This window comes from Protopterus annectens, chromosome 16.part0 (assembly GCF_019279795.1).
Source record: "Protopterus annectens isolate FY-2018-M chromosome 16.part0, PAN1.0, whole genome shotgun sequence".
Lineage (NCBI taxonomy): Eukaryota > Metazoa > Chordata > Ceratodontiformes > Protopteridae > Protopterus > Protopterus annectens.
The window spans coordinates 231,842,651-231,865,957 of NC_056750.1; the positions used below are offsets into that span (position 1 = coordinate 231,842,651).

General features: G+C 45.1%; 1 protein-coding gene across 2 annotated transcripts in view; it reads right to left on the reverse strand.

The window, feature by feature from the left end:
- METTL17 (methyltransferase like 17) overlaps positions 1-23,307 on the reverse strand; it is a 760,923-nt gene that overhangs the window by 254,008 nt on the left and 483,608 nt on the right. For both annotated transcript variants that reach the window (XM_044058500.1, XM_044058499.1), the window contains exon 9: positions 6,323-6,430. In XM_044058500.1, the coding sequence (XP_043914435.1) occupies positions 6,323-6,430 (108 nt within the window). The remainder of the gene's footprint in view (positions 1-6,322; positions 6,431-23,307) is intronic.

The window sequence follows — 23,307 nt, forward strand, 5'->3', positions numbered from 1 at the left end:
CTGTTACTCTGTCCTTATGAAAATAAATAAATAGGGGTATTTAGAGGACAGATCTTGCAATTCAGATACTGTTCTTGCAGAAGTGATAGCAACTAGAAAAACAGTCTCCCATGATAAGAATTTTAAATCTACTTTGGCTGATGGTTCAAAAGGAGGGTGAACCAGAGCCTGTAAAATCATAGACCCCAAGAAGGTGTTGGATCTTTGACAGGAGGACAAAGAAAGAAAGTACCTCTAAGAAAGGCCTTACACAATTTGGAAGAGGCCAAAGATGAATTTTCTCCAATATTATAATATGAAATGGCTGCTAATTGTACTTTTACAATGGAATGACCCCCCCCCCCCAATAGAAAAATATGAGCAAGGAAATCTAGCACTGCTGGAACAGGAGTGGTGAAAGGCTCTAATTGCTGCTGTTGAGCCTAAATAAAAACTCTTTTCTACTTGCTCTTGTAAATTCTTCTAGACAAAGATTTGTGGGAGGAGATCAGAATGTTTCGGACTGGGGATGAAAGCCTAGCAGATCTAGTCATCATTGGAATTGGAAAAAACATGTAGTTAATTTCAGACCTGGGAGACTGGGGTAAATTTGCCCTGATGGATGGGATAGCAGATATGGACACGGTTTGAGTGTCCATGGAGGGCAAATCAGATAAGACCAAAGGAAGGTGAACCAGATTTGCCAAGGCCAAAAGAAGGTAATGAGAATCACTTTGATCTTTATCCTGGAAGTTTCTGAAGAAATTTGAGGATCAAGGGAAAGGCATAAAGTAATCCAGGAGGCCAAACATGTGCCAGAGCATCCCTGGGTGACTGTCCCTAAGGGAGGATCAAGGTGAAGAACCTGCTGCACTTGTTGCGAGGAGATGCGAAGAGACTGCAGCAAGGTTGACCCCATTTGTGGAAGATCATGTATGCCACTGACTGATTCAGAAACCACTTGTTTAGCATCACTAAGACTCTGCTGAGCCTGTCCACTAGAATGTTGTGCTCCCCTGGAATGTGCATTGCAATCAGAAACCACTTTGTAGAGATCACCCGCTGCCACATTCTCATTGCTTCTCGGCACAAGGAGTAGGACCTGGTTGCCCCTTGTTTGCTGGTGCACCAGACTGACATATTGTCTGTTTGTACAGCAATAGTCCCTGGAGGAAGGAAGCTGTGAAATGCCTGCAATGCTAAAAGGACTGCTCTCATCCTCAGGACATTGATATGCAGGTTGATCTCCTGTGACATCCACGTGCCTTGGACTGTCTGACACAGGAAATGCCCCACACCCCACCTGTTAAGCATCTGTGGTGAATGTTGTGTTTGGGGGAGGAAGAACAAAGGGGCATCTTTGAAGGACCACAGAGGACTGAAGCCACCAGAGGAGAGAATATTTGCACATCAGTGATAGTTTGACTGAGTAGCTGAGGGGATGTTGATGTAGTGACCACTGGACTGCTAAGGTCCACTGCAGAATTCTCATGTGTAGACATGCTGTTGGTAACAGAGTTATGGTGGCAGCCAGGGAGCTCAGGGTCTTGAGTACTAGTTTTGCTGGAGGAATTGGGACTGCCAAATCTGTCCAATATGTAGTCTTAGGTTCAAAATCCTGTCAGGAGTAAGGAGGAAGGCCAAGTCTTGGTCATATCCAAATGAGCCCCTATGAAATCGATGCTCTGAACTGGCTGTAGCTGAGACTTTTGAATGTTGATTGTTATGCCCAAGGTAGAAGCTAGTTGTAACAGATAGTCCTTTGCTCGGATGAGTAGATGCCTGGTTGGAGAGGTTAGGAGACAGTAGTCCACGTACGTAAATACATGGATTCCTTGTAGTTTGAGATGAGCTGCAACTACCACCATGCATTTGGTGAACACCCTGGGGGGGTTGTGGTGAGACAAAAGTGAATCACTCTAAACTGAAAATGACTGGCTCCCAGCAATAAAGTGTAGATACTTTCGGGAGCACCTGTCCATCTTGATGTGGTGGAATGCATCCTTCAGGTCTACTGAGCATATCCAGTCATCCATTTTCAAAAGAGGTAAAATAGACTGGACTGTGACCATCCTGAGCTTTGTGTTTTACTGACTTGTTCAGGGATATCAGATCCAAGATTGACCTGAAGTCCCCTGTCTTTTTTGGTACTACAAGAATCTTGGGTTGACATGACAGGACCTTCTGGATGACTCTTTTTGGAGTGACTTTGAGATCTCCAACTCCGCTGCCTCTCTCTCTTATTGGATAGAACATCTGGGAGAAAAAGTTTTGGTTTGGGAAGTTTTGAAAAGGGAATTGAGTATTCTCTGAATAAGATACTTTGCACCCACCAATCACTTGTGATGGCTACCCAGGCTTCTGGGTGCAAGGATAAGTGCCCTCCCCTGCAACTGCCTCCAGAAAAGGCCAGTCGGGCAACCTTTCAGGAGAGGTGAAAGGGCATGTCCGAGAAGGAATCCTGAGACCCTTGATTTTGCAGACTCCCTCTGCTACATGGGAGGTGTCTACAATAGTAACTGTTACCCCTGCCTCTGGGGGAATATTCTGCCTGAGATTCCTGAAAAGGACCCTGACATTTCTTGAACCACAGTCCTCCCCCACTGATTCCTGGAAAAGGATCTTCAGGGAATAGAAAAATGGATTCCGATGGCAGACGGGGTCTTTCCATCTTTCTCACTATGGGAGAGAGTGTCTCTAACAATGTGCCCAAACAAAGACGATCTATCAAAAGGGGAACTGATGAATGATGCCTTGAAAGGTTCCGCAAAGTCACACAGTCGCATCCAGGCATGATGCCTAATGGCAATGCTGGAACCTGTGGCCCTTGAGGTACCCTCGGTCGCATGAGAGATTAACCTCATGGATGTACTGGAAACTGACTGTAGAATGGCCAATCTAGAGGAGGATGACTTCCTCTCCTCATCAGACATGGACTCTGGGACTGAGCTAGACAGTTCTTTAATTAGATCCCTCTGCAGCCTAGTAAAATGGGAAAGGTAGTTTAAGGTTTGTAAGGTAAAGGGAGATAAGGCATAAACTCTCTTGCAGAGTCTGTCCATGGCCCTAGATTTCCTATTAGGGGAATGGACAATGGAGCATTCTTGGGCCAGCTCCTTCTTGGCAGCTACTGCAACAACCATGGCTTCTACCAGGAATCCTTTAGTCCAATGAGATCGGTCAGGGGGGAGCACTAAGGATATTGTCTAACATGCTTGGTGATAACTTCTAACATGTCCAGATCCTTCCAAGCCCTGCTTGATACCAGGTCGACAAGTGCATTGGGGGGGGGGGGGGCTGGGCACCCAAGATGTACATGGGCCAGACCTGAAACCAACAATACTGTTTCCTCTTGTTTTGGGTTTTGGGAAGACCATCCACCTCTCTGGAGCAGGATTTCCAAGAGATCTCTGAAGGAGACACCCTCAGATGGAGAGGTGGGAGACCCTTCCCCTTCCTCAAAATCAGCCAAGGATCTCTTTGGCACAGAGAGAAATCTCTCTACCGCCTCAAAAGCAGAATGAGCCAGAGATGCTGAAGACCGTCCCCTCTCAGAGCTGAAACTACTGGGACAGAGGATCCCTGAGCCCCTCCAGCCCTCTGCTCCAAGAGGGAAGCTAGAGCTGAGCTGTCGAACGACAATGCTCCAAGGGGAAGCAACGGCTCAAAAAACTTCAGAGTCGAGGTCAACTCCTTGGACCTATGTCAAGGCTTTTGCTCTGACAGCCATTCTGCCCCTGACACAGTTGGGACAGAGTGAGTCAAGGAAGATCCCAGAGTTAAAGAGAGATCCATTATCTACTCCATCACATCACCTCTCAGGGCATTTGGATCAGAGGGCTCCAAAGCAGCAGGTCGGATTGGAGAAGGACCTAAAGATCTAAAAGGTGAGCGTCTGCCCACCGTGCCAGTAAGGGACAGGGCTGGTAAGACACCTATTTGGATCTACATCTGAAAGAACTGCCTCATCAATCTGTCCACCTCTAATTCAGAAAGGCTTTTGGAAGAGCTGACAGATGATGCTGTGGAAGGTGGCCTGGACGAAATCCTTGGAGATCTCTCTTTACAAGGAGACCCCGTGTTGGGAAGAGGAAGCTCTAAAGGCAAAGGAGCTGCAGGCTTGTCCAAAGACGAGGAAGCAGATTTCCCCAGGGAACATTTTCTGCTTTCCCTGCCTTCTCTATGTTTTTGAGAAAGGGGTACGGGGCCAAAGGAGGTAAAATGCCCTTCAAAAAGAGTTTAGTTCTCCTGGCGGCCGGTGCTCTCTGGTGAAACTTCTCACAGATGGAGCAGGAGACTGAGCTGAGCAGGGCTGAGACAATATATGCACTCCCTGTGGGCATCAGATAAAGGATTCTTGTGCCCACATGAAGTGTACTTTTTGAAACCTAAAGGCTTCTCAGACATCCTACCAGACTAAGAGAAGGAAGAAAAGAATAGAAGAAGGAAGTAAAAATAAAGAACAATTCCCGTCAAGAATGCGCCAGCAGACACAAAATTACTGAAGTAAGACTTTTTTTTTTTTTTTTTAATACACCAGAAACACAGATTAAGATGAAGGGTACAGTAGCAGTAAAGATAAAATTACACAAGAAAGTCAATCAACTTAACTGAATACTGAAAACTTCTTATAAGGAGCTCGAGTCAGTGGACCTCGATACTTCTCCTGAGAGTGGCAAACGAGAGTTGAGGTAACCGGGGGGGGGGGGATGAGACATTATGGGTAAGGGAGGAGCTTGAGCTTCGGAGCTAAGCTTTTGAAAGAAGTAAAGTCGAATCAGAGGTCAGATCCAAAACCCACAAGTCAAGGAAGAATAAAAAAGAAAACATCAGATCATGTGTTCCTTTTATACCAACATGCTCCAATGTGCCCATGAGCATATATATGGCACACTGGGGAAGGAACCTGTGCTCTTTAAGTCTGGCCAGCTAGACTGCTCTAATGAAGAAAATCTCTTCTATCATATGGGCACATGCATGATTACTGTTAGAACAAGAAACAGACATAGCTAGCCAACTGCATAAGGACTCTGGCAGCACTTCTAATACCTAGAGACATGGGACCCTGTTGTTTCATTTTCTGCTAGAAACTCTATAACACTAGTGCTTTACTTCCAGCTTGCACATTTTTCAACTTCACAATTTCAAAGAATGAGTCATAAAACCCTTTGAAGAACAAACACAAGCAAGCAGTTCAAAAACACAGTTATGGTTAAAGCACACAAGCTTTATGTAAATACGTTTCATTAGATGCTAAAAGCAAAAATTAAAAGTGTGTAATACTGTATTCCACATTAATGCAATCATTCGTAAAGTGGACAGCACTGTCAACTCACAGCAAGAGTTTATATGGTTCGATTCTTGGCTACTGTGCCTTCGGTGCAGAGTCTACATGTTCTCTATGTGATCATGTGGGTTTCTTTCCACATTGCAAACACATGCAGTAAGTGGATCGGACACTCTAACTTTGCATAGGTTTGAAAGTGCATGCGAGTGTGATGTATGGAGAAAAACCAGGGCAGGGCTAGCGGTGAGAACCTTTGCTTAGATTGTCACTACTGAAGTAACTTTCCAACTCTATGTGCAAAAATGGGAAAAGGGGTTTTGGATGGACTTATGGATGGATTTAAATTATTGATGTGCTCACAAGTGCATGCTTGCACACATGTGCGTGTGTGTGTGTGTGTGTGTGTGTGTGTGTGTGTGTGTGTGTGTGTGTGTGTGTGTGTGTGTGTGTGTGTGTGTGTCCGCTAACAAGCAGTTTCCAAAAATTAATGAGTCAAAAGTCCTGCTCTGTTACAAGCTTAGTTAAACCAAAACGCACCAACAGTTCTGGTGTTACAGTTAGCCAATAATGGTTAACACTAAAAAATGATCCAATTCCTCCAATAACAACTGGAAGAGATGAAATGTGCCCTCAGGAGACAAGCTTTACAGGTTATAAATGACAAACTAAAGTCCGTAGGATAACAAATATCCTGGGGAAATACAATAATCAGCAGATATGTCAGTATTTTTTGAATGTATGCAAGAGTCTGTGTGCTAAAGAAGTGAGCAACTCATTTACGTCAGAAAACAGCAAATAATACTAAGAGGAAAATGCAGCATATGGCAGGCAGTCCACGTTGTCAACAAGACAATACAATGACCTGATCTCCAAAAAGGCAGGAAGGGGTCACACTCCCCTCTGCATCATGCTAAACTATATACAGGTAACAACAGCTCCTCGTAGTGAATATTACCAGCACAAATGTCATTACAGATAAGCTACAAGCAGAAGCAAATTTAATTCCTTACAGAGATACGAGGCTCTCTCATCTTGTAATCTCTTTTTATTACTCACCAGGTAACTGCCTGTTTTTCTCCACAATGTCTGCACAGTGCTAATTCTTTCAGCTTGACTTGGGAGGTCATTGAGAGAGAAGGCTGAACTTACAACATCGAACTTCACCTGAAAATTATTTGGAAAATGTTTACATTATTTTTACAGACTTTTTTTCCACATTTTTGTTTAACTTACATCATATTGTAGCTCTCATCTAATACAGTTAGTATACACATACACTATAATCAGCGTCTTAAATCTAGCAAGGCAAAGATAATATTGCTGTGTAGGATTACAGCTTGACAACACAGAACTTTTCAAGGTAACGTTCTACTAAGCTGTTAAAGTACCTCATTTATTCAAGAAATGACAATTACAAAAAAAAAGAAAGAAAAAAAAACAGCTCTTTAAATAGCCTGAACCTATTAAACATGTGAAAAAAGGGTCTATATTAGAACATCGAAATATTACTACATCCAATGTTCTAATATCGAACCATTTCACTTGAAACACCACAACATCGAACACTCAGAACAGCAATTTTTTTCCTAGGGAAAACAAATTGTTGTTCCAGCAAACATACACACAACACAAGTGCACCAAAATACATAATCCATACACATACACTTCACAAAACCCTATACTAAACCATACATACACTACTAGCTATCCACTTACCTTAACCCAACCCTAACCCTAAGGTCCATAACTACCGCACACTCACCTTACCTGCTCCCTAACCCTTATGTCCTTATCGCACACTCACCTTACCCGCTCACTAACCCTTAAGTCCCTATCACACACTCACCTTACCTGCTCCCTAACACTAAACTCCCTATTGCACACTCACCTTACCCGCTCCCTAACCCTAAGGTCCCTATCGCACACTCACCTTCGTTCGCACATTTACCTTAACACGGTCTGTAACCTTCGCTCCACAGTCGAGGAAATAGCAAAGCTGCAGAAATGGCCCACCGAATACTTTCCTGATATTCTGCAGCTTCACTATATCCAGTGTTCAATGCAAAGGGTTTGATATGAGTACATTCAAAGTAGTAATACTTTTATGCACTAATATAGACCCGTGAAAAAAGTTATATACTCACCATAACATTCCATCTGTGTTGTCCATTTTCATTCTTCCTCAATAAATGGGTTCAGGTCCAACTCGGATGCTTTTTCCAGCTCATGGAACACTGAAACTCTTGAGCTCCTCCTTACCCATAATGCATTAGTCCACTACCATAACTCAGGTCTTGTTTACTGACCTTTAAGCCTATATACTATTTAGCAAATAAACAGAAATGAGATAACAGTATCTGGAGCTCAAATAAACTATCACTGGTTACTTTAGCATCTTCTAATCCTTCCAGAAGTCAAATTGGTAAGGGGTTAGAGGGAGGGGAGTTGAGTAAGAATGAAAATGGACAACACAGATGGAATGTCATGGTGAGTACATAACTTTTTGTCTGACATTGTCATTTTCATTAATTCCTCAACAAATGGAAGAGTCCCCAGCTACCTAAATCCTGTGAGGACTCTAAAGAAGGATATTCTTGAACACCGCTGAGCTAAAGGTAGCTCTTCCCCTGGAAACCAGATCTTATTTGTAATGAGCAATAAAGATATAAGGATTAGCCCAAGTTGCCACTGCACAAATTTCATCCAAGGAATATCTGTATAAAAATACTGAAGATGTTGCCATATACCTGGTAGAATGAGCTTTTGACAAAGACAAACCCAATTTTTGTAAAGAAAGGAAATACAATCAGGTAATCATTTGGCTAAGGCCACTTTAGTAACTGTTTTGCCCAATTTTGAATCCAAAAAGGAGACAAATAATTGGATCTGATTTCCTGAACATTTTTGTCATATGTAGATAAAAATGTAACTGTCTGTGAACATCCAACTGGTGCAATACATACTCTCATTTGAGAAATGTGGAAATAAAACTGGAAGGCTAATTAGATTCTGATATCACCTTAGGAAGGAAAGATGGTTTGGTTCTTAAGGATACCCTGTCCTTATGAAAAATCAAATTAGGAGGCTTAGAACATAGGTCTTGAAGTTTTGAGACTCATCTAGCAAATGTAATGGCCACTTAAAAGACAGTCTTCCAGGTTTAAAAATTTAGTTCACACTTGGCTAATGGTTCAAAGCGAGATTGGTTAAAGACTGTAAAACCAAATTCAAATCCCACAAGGAATTGGGATCTTTAAAGGGGGAGGGTTCTAAGAAGAAAGGTTTTCCCTTTAAAGGCTTCACAAAGTTTAGAAGAAGCTAAAGACAAATTATTTACTCCAATGTGAAAATTAGAAATGGCAGACAGATGCACTTTAATAGCTGAAGAAGCAGTACCTTCATTAAAAACTGTAGCTAAAAACTCAAGAACTTTAGGTACTGATGCTGAAAATGGATTGGTATTATTTGCTGTAGCCAAACAACAAATCTTTCCATTTACTTCTGTAAATTTTTCTAGTGGAAGCTTTGAAGGGGGGGGGGGGGTGGCAGACAGAAAACAAAATGGCCCAGCAGCAAACAAAAACCAATGCTATACGAAAAATGTAAAATAATAATAAAAAAAAAAAAAAAAACGGCAGGACTACCACGGCTATGAATGTGGTGGTAGATAGGGAAAGAGAGCATGAGATGATCAGTGGAAGTGGAAAAAACATGCAGTCAACTTTAGGCCTAAAATGTCTGGGTGCATCATATCTGTTGAGTGAGACAGGAGGCCTAGAACTGGATCCAGAATACATGGTGGGCGAAGCAGATGAAGACAAAGAAAGGGGAGGCCAATAAGGAACAATGAAGATGACTATGCTCTTCAATGGAGATGCTTTCTGAAGGAATTTGGGGATTAGAAGTACTGGGGAGAGGGCATAAAGATGACTGGGGGGGGGGCAATCATGGAGAAGAACATCTCTGTTATTCCCCCAGTGGGAGGATTAGGGTAAAAAACCTGCTGCACTTGTTGAGGAGAGATGCAAAGGTTGCAGGAAGGTTGGCCCCATCGAAGGAATTTCTTTTGTGGCACTTTCATATTGAATGACAACTCTTGAGACATTAGACTGGACCTGATTAACCTGTCTGCTATTAAGGTGGATTTTCCCAGAATGTGATCTGCTATCAGAAATCGATTGGATAAGATCACCTATTGCCCCACTCTCAAGGCTTCTTGACATAGGGGATAAGATTTTGCTCCTCCTTGTTTCTTGATGTACCAGGTCACTGATATATTGTCCATCTGAAAAGCAATGGTCCAGGAGGGGAGTGTGTGTTGGGAAGGGCTCTAATGCTAGGAGCAAAGCTCTTATTTCTAGGACACTGATATGCATACTGGTGTCTTTGGGGGACCATGTTGCCTTGGACTGTCCTTTACAAGAAGCGTCTCCCCCACCCAAACTGGAAGGTGTCCATGGTAACTATGGCCTTGGGCTAAGGGAGAATGAAAGGGCAACCATACATTATCTGATCAGAGTAAATCCACCAAAGGTGTTAATTTTTCCATGCCTAAGTTATCTTGATTTGGGTAATTAAAGGTTAGTGAAGAATAAACCACTGAGTTGCTAGCATCCACTGAAGGATCCTCATATATCATCTTGCTAATGGAACCAAAACTATAACATCAGACCTTGACACCAATGTTTGAAAGATCAATTGAGCTGAGAGAGAAGAACGTTGAATGACCTTTTTAACCTGGGATCATATGGTTTGTACCTTCAGTAAAGGAATGGAAACTGTCTAGGATACTGTCTTAAACAAAGCTCTGATGAACTCCAATATTTGAGTTGATTCTAGTTGTGATTTGTTGTTATGGATATTAATTACTAGGTGATAGCACAAAAAGAAGTTATGTACTCACCATAACGTTCCATCTGAGTAGATATACTTCATTTTCTGCAACCTGTGGGTATTCAGATCCATATCGGATCTGAGCCGGCAACTTTTTCCAAGCATCTGCTCCAAGCACCTCCCCTTACCCATAATCTCTCACATCTCCTACCTTCCCTCAGATCGAGTTTGCCACTATCCAAACTATCAGCAACTCAGTAACATCACTAACCTAGAACAGGTTCGGGGGAAGGAGGGCGGGGCGGTTGCAGAAAATTAAGTATAACTACTCAGATGGAACGTTATGGTGAGTACATAACTTCTTTGGCTGAAGTAGTTAACTTCATTTATCTGCAGCCTGTGGGACAGAGTTCCCAGCTACCAAAACTCCTTGGAGGCCCTCATGGAAGGATATTCCTGAGCACCACAGAGCCAAAGGATGCTCTCCCTCTAGAGATCAAATCTAACTTATAATGAAAAATGAATGTATGTGACCTCGCCCAGGTCACTGCTGCACAGATATCATCCAGTGAAACCCCAGACCAAAAAGCAGCAGAAGTTGCCATAGATCTGGTAGAATGAGCTTTAACAGGACCAAGCGGAGACAGACCTTTGTCCTTATAGACTTGCAGTATACATTGTGTAATCCATCTAGCTAAGGAGACCTTGGATATGGGCTTTGGCCAAAAAGGGTCTAGAAAAGGACATGAATAACTGGTCAGACTTACGAAAGGGTTTAGGTCTATGAAGCTGTCTAAGAACATCTAGCAAATGCAGTTTATATTTACCTGTGTTCTGAAAATTTGGAAAGAAAACAGCAAGGTTAATCATCTGATTAATATTTGATTCAGAGGCAACTTTCGGTAAGAAGGAAGGGTTCGTGTGGAGCGAGACCTTGTCTTTATGAAAGATCAAATAAGGGGGCTTGGCAGACAAGGCTTGAATCTCGGAAACTCTCCTGGTCGAAATAATGGCCACTAGGAAAGCTGTCTTCCAGGATAAGAATTTCAAATCTACTGACGCTGCAGGTTTGAAGGGGGAGCAACTAATGCCTGCAGAACTAGGGTAAGGTCCCAAGGAGGAACAGAGTCCTTAACTGCAGGGCGTAAAAGAAAGATGCCTTTCAGAAAAGATTTACACAGTCTCAGAAAGGCCAGAGCATTCATATTTTCGCCGACCTGAAAATTAGAGACTGCCACCAGTTGCACTTTTCCTGTGGAGGAACTAGTCCCTTGTTGGAAAATACTGGCCAAAAGCTCCAACACTGCAGGAACCGGGGCTGTAAAGGGATCTAGGTTCCTCTGAGAAGCCCAAATAAAGAAGTGTTTCCATTTGCTGCGATAAATCTTCCTAGTGGAAGCTTTGTTTGATACCACCAGAATAGTCTTTACCGAAGATAACAGACTGGGAGTCCTAGCAATCAGGGGAACTGGAGCAACCAAGCCGTCAGCTTGAGGCTGTCCAGGTCGGGCAGACAGATGCCTGAGGGCTGAGAGATGAGATGTGGGCAAGGATCCAGAATCAGAGGAGGAATTACAACATGACACCAGAGGAAGGGGAACCACACCTGACGAGGCCAGAACAGGGCAATGAGGATCACTTTGCACTTCAGTCGGCAAGCTTTCTGAAGAAACTTCGGAATGAGAGGTAAAAAGGGGTAAAAGCATACAGCAGCCCGGGAGGCCAAGCATGGATGAGAACATCTCTGGGGAAGTCCCTTGGTGAGAGGATCAGAGTGAAGAACTCGCTGCACTTCGTGTTGGAAGGAGATGCGAAGAGATCGCAGCAAGGCTGACCCCACGCAAGGAAGATCTCCTCAGCTATCGATTGTTTCAGAGACCACTCGCATAGCATTAGAATAGCCTGACTCAGTCTGTTCACTAAAATGTTGGAGCATCCTGGGATGTGCGTTGCAATCAGAATCCGACTGGTGGAGATCGCCCACTCCCACACTCTCATAGCCTCGCGACAGAGAGGCTAAGATCTGGTTCCCCCTTGTTTGTTGATGTACCAGACAACAGACATGTTGTCTGACCGAACTGCAATCGTTCCCGGGGGAAGAACAGCGTGAAAGGCTTGCAACGCTAAAAGCACTGCCCTCATCTCCAGAACATTGACGTGCAATGTGGTCTCGGTCTGGGACCACGTGCCTTGGACCATCCTCCCCAAATAGTGCCCCCCCCCACCCGAGCTGGGAGGCATCCATGGTCGCTGTGGGTGCTATGAAGGGTCGCCCTGCCAAGATTTCTGGCAATTGGAGCCACCAGAGAAGAGACATCTTGCAGGCTCTGCTGACTCGAAATGGATAGTCCATGGGGATTGTCAAGCCAAGACCACTGTACTGCCAGGGTCGACTGAAGCACCCGCATGTGAAGGCGTGCACAGGGAAGGATTGAGATTGCTGCGGCCATGGAACCTAGGGCTCAGAGAACATTGCTCGGCATTCGCAGCCTGGGGTCAAGGATCGCTGATACAGGGGCCCGTACGCTCTGGACCCTTTCTCAAGTTAGAAAGACTTTCAGTTGTAGGGTGTCCTGCCGTGCCCCTATAAATTCCATGGTCTGTATCGGGTTCAAACGGGACTTGGAGATGTTGATGGTAATCCCTAGGTTGACTGCAAGATGCAGGAAGGAGTATCTGATCATGCAAAGAAGATTCTTGGTGGCAGTAGCAAGGAGCCAATCATCTAGGTAAGGAAACAACCTGAAATTCCTGTAGCCTCAACCTTGGTGAACACCCTGGGGGCTGTGGTGAGACTGAAGGGTAGGGCTCTGAACTGGAAATGATTGGCTCACAGCCGGAAGAGAAGGAATCTCCTAGAGCTTCTGCGAATTTTGATATGGTAGTAAGCGTCCAGGAGATCTATAGAGCACATCCAGTCGCATTCTCGGAGGTAAGGTAGAATGGACTGCAGGGTGACCATCCGGAATTTCTGCTTGGCTACAGTCAGGTTCAGGGTTGACAGGTCCAATATGGGTCTGAGGTCTCCCATCTTTTTTGGCACTAAAAAGAACCTGGAGTAAACGCCTAATCTGGACTGAACTGGGGGGACCGGTTTGATGGCTCGATTGCGAAGCAGCTTTGAAATCTCTTGCGCTGCCGCCTCCCTTTGAGCGTGTGGAACAGCCGGGAGGTGCTTTGGTTGGATGGGTGGGGCAAAGAATGGGATGGAGTAGCCTCTGGATATTATTTGAAGCACACAACAGTTCGCAGTAATGGACTACCAAGCTGTTAGGTGCAATGACAATCTTCCCCAGACTGTCTCCAGAGTAGGACAGTCGGGCAACCCCTCAGGGCTGCTGCGTCGGTCTGTCCAAGAAGGTCTCCCTAGACCCAAAATTCCTCGCCCCCCCCCCCCCCTCTGCCTCTGGGGCAGCATCTGTCTTGTCCCCCTCTGCCTCTAGGGGATGAGCTGTCCTGAGAGTCCCGGGAAAACTGAGATTTTCAGAAAGTACAGTTTTGTACCTACCATAAATGTAGATGTTTGAGTGTATATACTGCTGCAGTCATCACACTTGGGTTATCCTGCCATCAGGCGGTCCTGCAGTCGGCCGAATCCCAAAGTCTTGGTCCAGCGTCGGTTGTCGTCGCTTCTTCCCTGATGTCAGTGCGACAGGGGTATAAAAGAGGCAGCCGACGCCATTTTCTTCAGTTTTTCTTGCCCCAGATGCCAGGTGCCCCCAACTAGGAAGGCAATCCAAATAACTATGCAAAAATACCTTAGTAGATAAACAATAGTACTAGCTGTTAGCAAATACACCATATAGACATGCATCCAACTGATTGATGTACATGGAGTTATAACTAACACCCTGGTATGTAGAGGGGATGGTGGGAGGGTAACCTGGACTGCAGCAGTATATACACTCGAACATCTACATTTATGGTAGGTACAAAACTGTACTATGTTCATCGTGTTATACTGCTGCAGTCATCACACACGGGTTGAATCCCAAAGCTATGGGTGGGTGGCTGGTACTAAACTGGGTTAGGCAAAGCTAGGATGCCCTGCAGAACTGCAGTGGCAAAACCAGCTCTGTTTTTTGAGTATAATGGGAGGTGGTAGTGCTTGGTAAAGGTGTGCACTGAACTCCAAGTAGCTGGCTCCAGAATGTCCTTGGTTGGAACCCACCTGAGAAAGGCTGCTGAGGTTGCTGTAGCCCTGGTAGAATGGGACCTAATATTAACAGGCGCTGCTTTCCCATGGTGCGAGTAGCAAAAGCGGATACAATGTGCTACCCATTTGGAGATGGTCTGTTTTGAAATAGCCTTTCCTTGTGAACCTGCAGCATAGGATACAAAGAGTTGGTCAGTTTTTCTGAAGGTCTTTGTCTTATCCAAATAGTAACGTAGCTGTCTGTGAATGTCCAAAGAGTGAAGGAGTTTTTCTCCTTTATTCTGGGGGTTTGGATAAAAGGTGGGTAAATGAATGGTCTGATTCAAAGCCACACCAGATACTACCTTTGGCATAAAGGTAGGGTTAGTTCGTAAAGAGACTCTGTCCTGATGGATAATGATGAAAGGTTCCACTGCCATGAGTGCCTGTAGTTCTGAGACCCTGCGTGCTGAGGTGATAGCCAGCAACAGAGCTGTTTTCCATGACAGGTATTGTAGTTCTGCTGAGAAGGCTGGTTCGAAAGGAGGCAGTGTTAATTTTTCTAAAACGAAGTTGAGGTCCCAAGCTGGCGTTGGGGGTTTTCCAGGGGGGTCTTATATTCTTAGCCCCTCTGAGAAACTGCCTTAGTAAAGGGTGTGAGAAAATGGGAGGATCTGTATTATATTGAGCTGAAATGGCCGAAGCATGGATCTTAATGGATGAGAAAGAAAGGCCTTTGTGTAGCATCTCAGTTAAGTATTGCAGTATTTGAGGAATGTTTGGTATCCCAGGTTTTTGGCCTTTAGCCTGGTGCCATGCACAAAATCTTTTCCATTTGTCTGAGTAAGTTTTTCTGGTGCTGGGCCTCCTGGCCTCCAAAATGACATTCAGGACGTCCTTTGAGAGAAGTGTTGATTGATAATTCAAGGTATTCTCCCTGCAGCTAAATTTAAAGTTCTGAGCTGACTGTGAAGGATCTGAGAGATTTGCTGAGTCAACAGAAGTGGGAATTGAGGTAAGATCCATGGAGGGCTGTGGGTCAAGTTCCTTAGTAATGGGTACCAGTGCTGACGTGGCCAGTCCGGAGCAATGAGGATCATTTGTGGTCTCTCTGATCTGACTTTCAGTAATACCTTGGTCAATAGAGGTAGTGGTGGGAAGGCATAGACTGTCAATGCTGTCCAACTGAATGATAGGGCGTCCACTTTCCAGGCTAGGGAATGATAAGTCCTTGTGCAAAATTTCTGTAGTTGGCAATTGTTGGGGGAGGCAAATAGATCTATGTCTGGGCGTCCCCACCTTTGAGTTATCATTGAAAATACTTGTGGGTGTAGTCTCCACTCGTGCGGATCTGCCATATTTCTGCTTAATTCGTCTGCCAATACGTTTTCCTTTTCTGGTAGGAATTGTGCTTCCAGTTGTACTTGGTAAGTCAATGCTGTGTTCCACAAGGTGATTGCCAGTCTGCATAAAGGGTAGGAGTGTGTTCCTCCCTGTTCGTTTATGTACCATATAACTGTGGTGTTGTCTGTCCTTATTAGTAGTTGTCCTGGATGCAAGAGGTCCTTGAAGGATGTCAGTGCATTTTGCACAGCTAGCATCTCCTTTTGGTTGATGTGTAGATGCATTTGTTTTGCAGACCATTTGCCCTGTATGCACTGTCCTGCCATGTGTGCTCCCCAGGCGTAGTCTGAAGAATCTGTTGTCATAGTTTGGTTTGCTGGAGGTAAGACAAAAGGAAGACCCTTGTTTATTTGACATGCTTGAGCCCACCATAGGAACTCTTTTTGAAGGCAAGGAATGAGAGGTATACTTGTTTCGAGGCTGTGCCTGTGTTGAGCCCATACACTTTTCAGGTACCATTGTAATTTCCTCATATGCAGCTTTGCATATGGAACTAGTTGAATGCAGGATGCCATGAACCCCAATGCCTGCAGGATTTTCCTTGCAGTGAGCTGGGTAAAAGTTGCCATCTTTTTGAAGTATTGAGTCAGCTGTTTTTGTTTGTCTGGCGTGAGGTAAGCCATCTGGGCCGTTCTATTTAAGCTGGCACCCAGGAATATTATCTTTTATGAGGGTATTAGCTTTGACTTCTTTTTGTTTACTGTGTACCCAAAGCAACTTAGCAGCTTTGTTTCAAATGCCAGATGCTGTAGTAGAATGTCCTTGCTGTCCGCTTGGATCAGGCAGTCGTCCAGATATGGATAAATTTGTATTCCTCATTGTCTGCAGTATGCAATTACTGATGCCAGGCATTTCGTAAATACTCTGGGTGCAGTAGATAAGCCAAAGGGCAATGCAGAGAATTGATAATGCGTTGTACCTGCCAAAAATCTGAGGTATCTTCTGCAATCTTGTCTGATAGGGACATGCAGGTATGCCTCTTTGAGGTCCAACGTTACCAGCCAAGTCTCCTTGCACAGCATGGGAAGAAGCTGCTTAGTGTGAGCATTTTGAATTTGGGTACCTCCATTTATGTGTTTAGAATTGAGAGGTCTAAAATGGGTCTCCAGGCTTTGTCCTTTCTTGGTACTAGAAATAGTCTTGAGTAAAAACCTTGACCTTGCTCCTTTGTAGGTACCTTTTGAATTGCTTTCATATCCATGAGAGCTGAAATTTGTGTTTGTGCCTCTGCCCATTGGTTTGGAGGCAGATTTGGCATGCCTCTCATCCGTGGTAAAGTGTGAAAATTAAATCTGTAGCCTCGGGTAATAATATCCAGAACCCATTTGTCCTTTGTTATGATGCGCCAATTTTGTGGAAATAGAGCCAGTCTTCCTCCCAAAGGTGCTGCCAGGGCAATTTTGCTTGGCAGGCAAAGAGGAAAGTCATTGTGTTTGTTTCCTGAATCGTTGAGATCTTTCGTCTCCACCTCTTTGAGTTGTTGTATGCCATTGTCTAGGCCTGAAAGAACCTTGTGGCTGGCCTCTGCCCCTTGGTCGTCTGTACCTACCCCTTTGGGGTCTGTCTGATGCAGGAAAGGACCAGATTTTTGATGGCAAGTTTCTGTTAGAACGAGGAGGTTGTACCTGTAAAAAATCTTTGATTGTCTGCATAGATTTTGCCTTTTCTTCCATTTTCTTTACGACTTCCTCTGCTTTGACACCAAATAACACATCTTTATGCAATGGAGCATCCAATAGCTTTGCTTTGACATATTCTGGTAAGGCTTGCTCTTTTAGCCAAGCATGTCTACGAATTACAGATCCTGTGACAGCTGCTCTACATGAGGTTTCCAATGAATCAAAACCACACTGTAAGGTATGCTTTCCCACCTGTTCTGCTGCATGCAGCAAATCCTGCATCTCTTTGAAATCAGGTTGATCTGTCTGAGGGATCATTTTCTGCTTTAACTATGTAATCAAGTACTGCTGGTATTTTAGCATGTGGAATTGGCAGTTTAAGGCCCTCATGGCCAAAGTGGCAGACGTATACACTTTCTTCCCCCATCTTTCTAATGCTCTGGAATCTCTTTCAGAAGGTAGTGGATTCTTAGCAGTAGAGGCCTTAACCCCTTTGGGACCCTGAGAAATGGTTTTGGGGTCTGCAACAGGGCTTTTATATAGAAACTTATGAGAATCAGGAACTCGGTAGTATCTGTCTGGTTTAGCTGGTGCAGGAGGTAAGGAGTCTGGGTTGAGACTAGATTCGGTGTAGACATCATCCAAAATGTCTAAAACTGGAGGAATTGCAAGGGGTCTATGCTGTGGAAGAAGATGAAACTCACGGAGTCTTTTCTTAGAGTCAGAGTAATCTTGGCCTTCCCAGTGGAAGTGTTCCCTCATGGTGTGTAAAGTTTCCCCAAAGGAGTAGTCTTCAGGGGGGGGAGACAGAGGGAATGGATTCTTCAGCATCTGAGTCTTCATAAGGAGGGAAGGAATAATCCTGGTCCTCAGAGTTAGCTGAGGAAATGGATGCTTGGTCAGAGGAAGGATAATTTTCCTCCAGTCTAGGCCTTTTGTCAGGAGGGGGTTGGGAACCCCTGATACAGGTAATTAAATCCTCAGCCATCTTGAGCATCTGTTTTTTTGGCATAGGGGCCTGTGGGGGGGGGGGGGTCTATGGACCCGGTTTCCTAACTTTTAAGGGGGCTTAAAGTTTAGCATAAGACTTAATAGAAATAGCTGTCGGTTTGAAGACACCTTCAGAAACCGAAGGCCTTAAAATCTCCGGATCACCGTCAGGGTTGGCGTCCGAGGGGTGAGATAGAACCGGCTCCTGAGGCCTAGCTGATTCGGTCTGGGAGGCCATCAGAATTTCTAAATCAGCGCTACTCAGGGGCTGCGTAGGTGCATCACTGAAAACTGGAGAACCGGCGGCAGGCCTTGCTGAGGCCTCGGTATCTGGTCTTGGTTGCCTGTCCTTATCCTTGCGTTTCTTAGTCATTGCTGATGTCGGTTGCTCCAACGACATGCTATAGTTAAATTTTCTGCCAAAACAATGTCGGGCGAAATCTGCCCGATGCTTGATTGTACGTTTGTTGAACCTAGCACAAAACCGATAACCAGAGACGTCGTGGTCTGGGCCTAGGCAAGGAATACAATAAGAATGAAAATCCTTATGAGGTATTTGCTACACAAGAAATGCAATTATTAACTTTGTCTGACATCGGTCTGAGGCAAGAAAAGTTTCCCCAATGGGGTACTTAGCTTTAGAGAAGACTTCGGGCTGAAATTTGATTCGAAAATCTCAGGAGCTAGCCGACCGGCACTTGCGAACTGCTTCTGCTTCGGGCACCTCGCGGCAAGAAAGACTGAAGAAAATGGTGTTGGCTGCCTCTTTTATATCCCTGTCGCACTGACGTCAGGGAAGAAGCGACGACAACTGACACCAGACCAAGACTTTGGGATTCGACCGCCTGACGGCAGGATAACCCAAGTGTGATGACTGCAGCAGTATAACACGATGAACATCCACATCTTCTTTTACCCTCTCTGATTCCTAGAAAAGGATCTTTGAGGGCTCGAGAAGTGGACTCCGACGGCAAACAGTCTTCCTGTCCTTCTTGCTCTCGATCAGTGTGTCACATACTGTCTCCCCGAATTGGGAAGAACCATCAAATAGAGCATTTGTGAATGACGCCTTGAAGGGGGTCTGAGAATTGACACAGTCTGAACCAAACGTGTCGCCTCATAGCTACTTCGGTTCCAGCCGCCCTAGCAGCTCCTTCCGTGGCATGGGAAAGAAGACGCATGGACGTGTTCGATACAGATTTGAGAGTAGTCATTTTTGCAGAGATCATTTGTCCTCCAGCGACAAAGACTCTGGGGGTGCCACAGCGAACTCTGTGGCTAGGTCTCGCTGAAGTCATATGACATGTACCAAATAATTCAGCACTTGAATAGAAAACATTGCTGAAGAAAAAACTCGCTTCCCAAACTGATCCACCGCCCTAGACTCCTTGTCCGGAGGGTGGACCGAGGAACGTTTCAGTGCCAGTTCTCTCTTGGTGGCAGCTGCAACCACCAAAGCATCCACTGGAGATCCCCTGTACCAGGCCTGTCTGTCTGAGGGATGAAAAAATATATGAAGAGGATCACCAAAGGAGCACTGCAGCACTAAATCCAGAAAATTTATTGAAAAAAGTTAAGCGCTTTTGTCAAAATCACAAGACTTCATCAGAACAAAAAATGCCATATTTAAATACCCTAACCATTACAGCCATTGGTTGACAAAGCAAACATTTCCTGTAAAATAATTAAGCAGTTTAAAAAGACAGTAACACATAGTCACAGTAACTGCCCACTACAACACACCAATTGCCACCTACCAACCACATAGACACCAATGTATTATGTATTGAAGTATGATTTAAAACACAGATCTTGAATAAAATCAAATAAAAAAGCTGATTTTAGTTTTAATACAGAACTAATGGATAACTTGTCATTGAGCCCAGGTGGTTGACATGCATTTAATTTAATCTGCCACTTGAGCTCTAAATATTCAAAGAAGTCATCGTCGGGCCCCCCTCGTGGACCCAGGTCTACTTGTTCAAGTACAAAAAATTTAAAATAATGTGTCGGGTGTACCTTTATATGCTTAAATAAAGCATTGGTTTCTTTCTTTTTTAGTGTATCATAGTTACTGTCTTTTTAAACTGCTCAATTATTTTACAGGAAATGATGTTTGCTTTATCAACAAATGGCTGTAAGGGTTAGGGTATTTAAATATGGCATTTTTTGTATGTTCTTGTTCTGATGAAGTCTTTTGATTTTGATGAAAGCGCTTAACTTTTTTCAATACATTTTCTGGATTTAGTGCTGCAGTGTTCCTTTGGTGATCCTCTTCATATATTTTTTACTTGATGTTGGTGTTCGTTATTTCTATGTCTGAGGGAGGATCCTGTTCGGGCGTTTAGGTATTGGCTCTATGGTGTCAGGCTCCTTCCATGCCCGCATGGTAATAAGATCCACTAAGGGATCCGCAGGAGGGGACACCCAGGATGTAAATGGGCCCATGCCAAAAGCCTCCAGGAATACCGACTGATCCATACAGAGTTTTGGGGCTGACCAACCTCCCCTCTGGTGGAGGATCTCCATGGTGTCGCCAAAGGAGACATCCCCGGGAGGTGACCTGGAGGAACCCTCACATTCATCTAAGTCAGCATCTTCTGTGAGGGACTCGGGAGAGTCCATGTGCCTCCTTTTGCACGAGTGCTTACGGGGAGCCTCTTCAGTGGGACTCTCTGAAGAGGGCTCGTATGTCACAGGGGATTCCACGATGGGATCCACCTGGGGGTCCTCTAGCATGGGCTGTCCCTGGGACAAGCTGAAGGGAGTCATGCCCAAATCCACGGGAGCCTGGGCGGAGTCCAAGGCAATAGGCTGGGGTCTCGATCCTTGGGAGAGAACCCTTTCCACCATGTCGAATGCCGATGGAGAGTGCACCTCCTTAGCAACCAACAAGGAGTAAGCTCTCCCCGGCTCCGCCATGAGGATCAGGGCCAAGGCCGAGGTAGCAGGGGTTCCGAAGGAACGGCTCGGATCCGACAATGTCGGAGCCAAAAACATCCCCATTCCCGCGGATCAGACTCCCAGTTCTCTGCCCTAAGAGCTGCTTGAATCTGAACAGGTCTGATCCGAGGAGCTCAAGGTAATCGCTGGCGTCGAGGTTGGAGGAACCTTTGGTGCTGAACCCCCAGCTCCAAAGATTCTCAGATCCATAAATCCCGAAACCGCAGGTCGGATCGGGGAAGGAGAGATTGGATGGAAGAAGGGCATGGAGGTCCCCTCTCCAGCTGGGGAGGGGCCTGGCAAGACTCCCATTTGGACTTGGGTCCAAATGAACCTCATCATCCTGTCCATATCTAGCTCTGACAGACTCAGAGTCGAGCGCAAGGAGGCGACCGACTCGGATCTGGCTGGTCAGTGTGATGACCTCCATGAAGGCCTTGGGTCCGAGGGCTCCGTGGAGAACCTCGGGGAGTGGAGCCGAGGAGAGGCAGTCCTAGTCACTTTGGAAGGCTGGCTAGGGAAGTGCTCCCACTCTGGAGACCGCTTGCGGTGCCCATCCCCTCTCGTGTCCTTGTCTTTCTTCTCTTTTCCTTTAGTCCTCAATTCAGTAGGCTTAGTGGGAGACTGAGTTCCAGCCTGGGGGGGGGGGGGTGATCAGCTACTGGAAGAGCCAAGGTCGCTGTGTCCAAGGCAGAAACTGGTAGAAGGCTCTTAGCTACCAGCTTTGCCTTCCTTTCTTTTAGGGCCCTAGGGTTGAACCCTGCACACACACTCTACATGGTAAAGAAAGATAGGGAACACCCAGACAAATAACACACAGAGTGTGGCCATCAGCCGGTGAAAGTTGTGGCTTTGCCTTTTTTAAAAGTCGGTTTTGGCTGCTCAGCCATAGTAAAAATCTACTCAGCCAAAATTATCACACACACACTAAGGTCGGGTTAGGCCTACTACACTACCTTACTAACTTTTTTTTTTTTTTACAACAAAAAAACGATGAACAGCAAAGGGGATGAAAGGGTTAACTAACGACCACACACACTCACTAAAAACACAAGAAAAAAACATCACTTACTATACCCAACTTGGAGCTAGAGAGACCACGATGCTTATGCATGAAGCAGCAAACGAGATCTGGGGGAAGGTAGGAGATGTGAGGGATTATGGGTAAGGGAAGGAGCTTGGAGCAGATGCTTGGAAAAAGTTGCCTGCTCAGATCCGATAGGGATCCGAATACTCACAGGTTGCAAATAAATGAAGTTAACTACTTCAGATCTACAGTTCCTAATCTCGTGCTTTGAACAGATGATGCCTGGTCACAGCAGTTATTAGCCAGTCATCCAAGTAAGGAAATACCCAAAGTCCCTGCAGTCTAAAGTCAGCTGCTACTACTTCCATGCATGTGGTGAACACCCTGGGGGCTGTGGTGAAACCAAAAGGCAGAAGTCTTAACTGGTAATGACTGGCTCCCAGCCAAAAGCACAGGCATTTTCTGGATTGTCTGTTAATTTTTACATGATAGCATGCATCCTGAAGGTTTGCTGAGCACACCCAGTCATCCTTGTGCAGAAAAGGCAGAATGGATGGAACTGTGACCATCTGGAACTTCATGCACTGCACTGACTTGTTCAGAATGCTGAGATCCAAAATTGGTATCCAGTCCTGTGTTTTGTTTGGCACTAATTCTTGAGTAAGTTTCAGACTCTTTCTGGTTTGGGGGGGTCCTCTTGGATGACTTTTTATTTCTAGTGCTGCAGCTTTCCTCTGACTGGGTGGAACATCAGAAATGTTGTTTACTGTTAAGGGGGGTGGGTAGGGGAAGGGGTATTACACAGCCTCTGGAAGTAATCCTCTGCACCCATGAATCTTTTCTAATGTCTAGCCAGGCTCTCCGGTGCAGGGATAAATGACCTCCTGTCTCCAGAGGTGGACAATCGGACCTCTTTTCAGGAGTACTGATAATATTTCTCAGAGAAGGTATCTCTAGATTAGATCCTTGGTTTTGTGGACCTCTTCTGCTGCACAGGCAGTGCCTTCTGTTAGAGTTGCTCCTTCTGCCTCTGGGGGAACTATCTGCATGTGGATCTTGAAAGGAACCCCTGGGATTTTCTGAACCACAT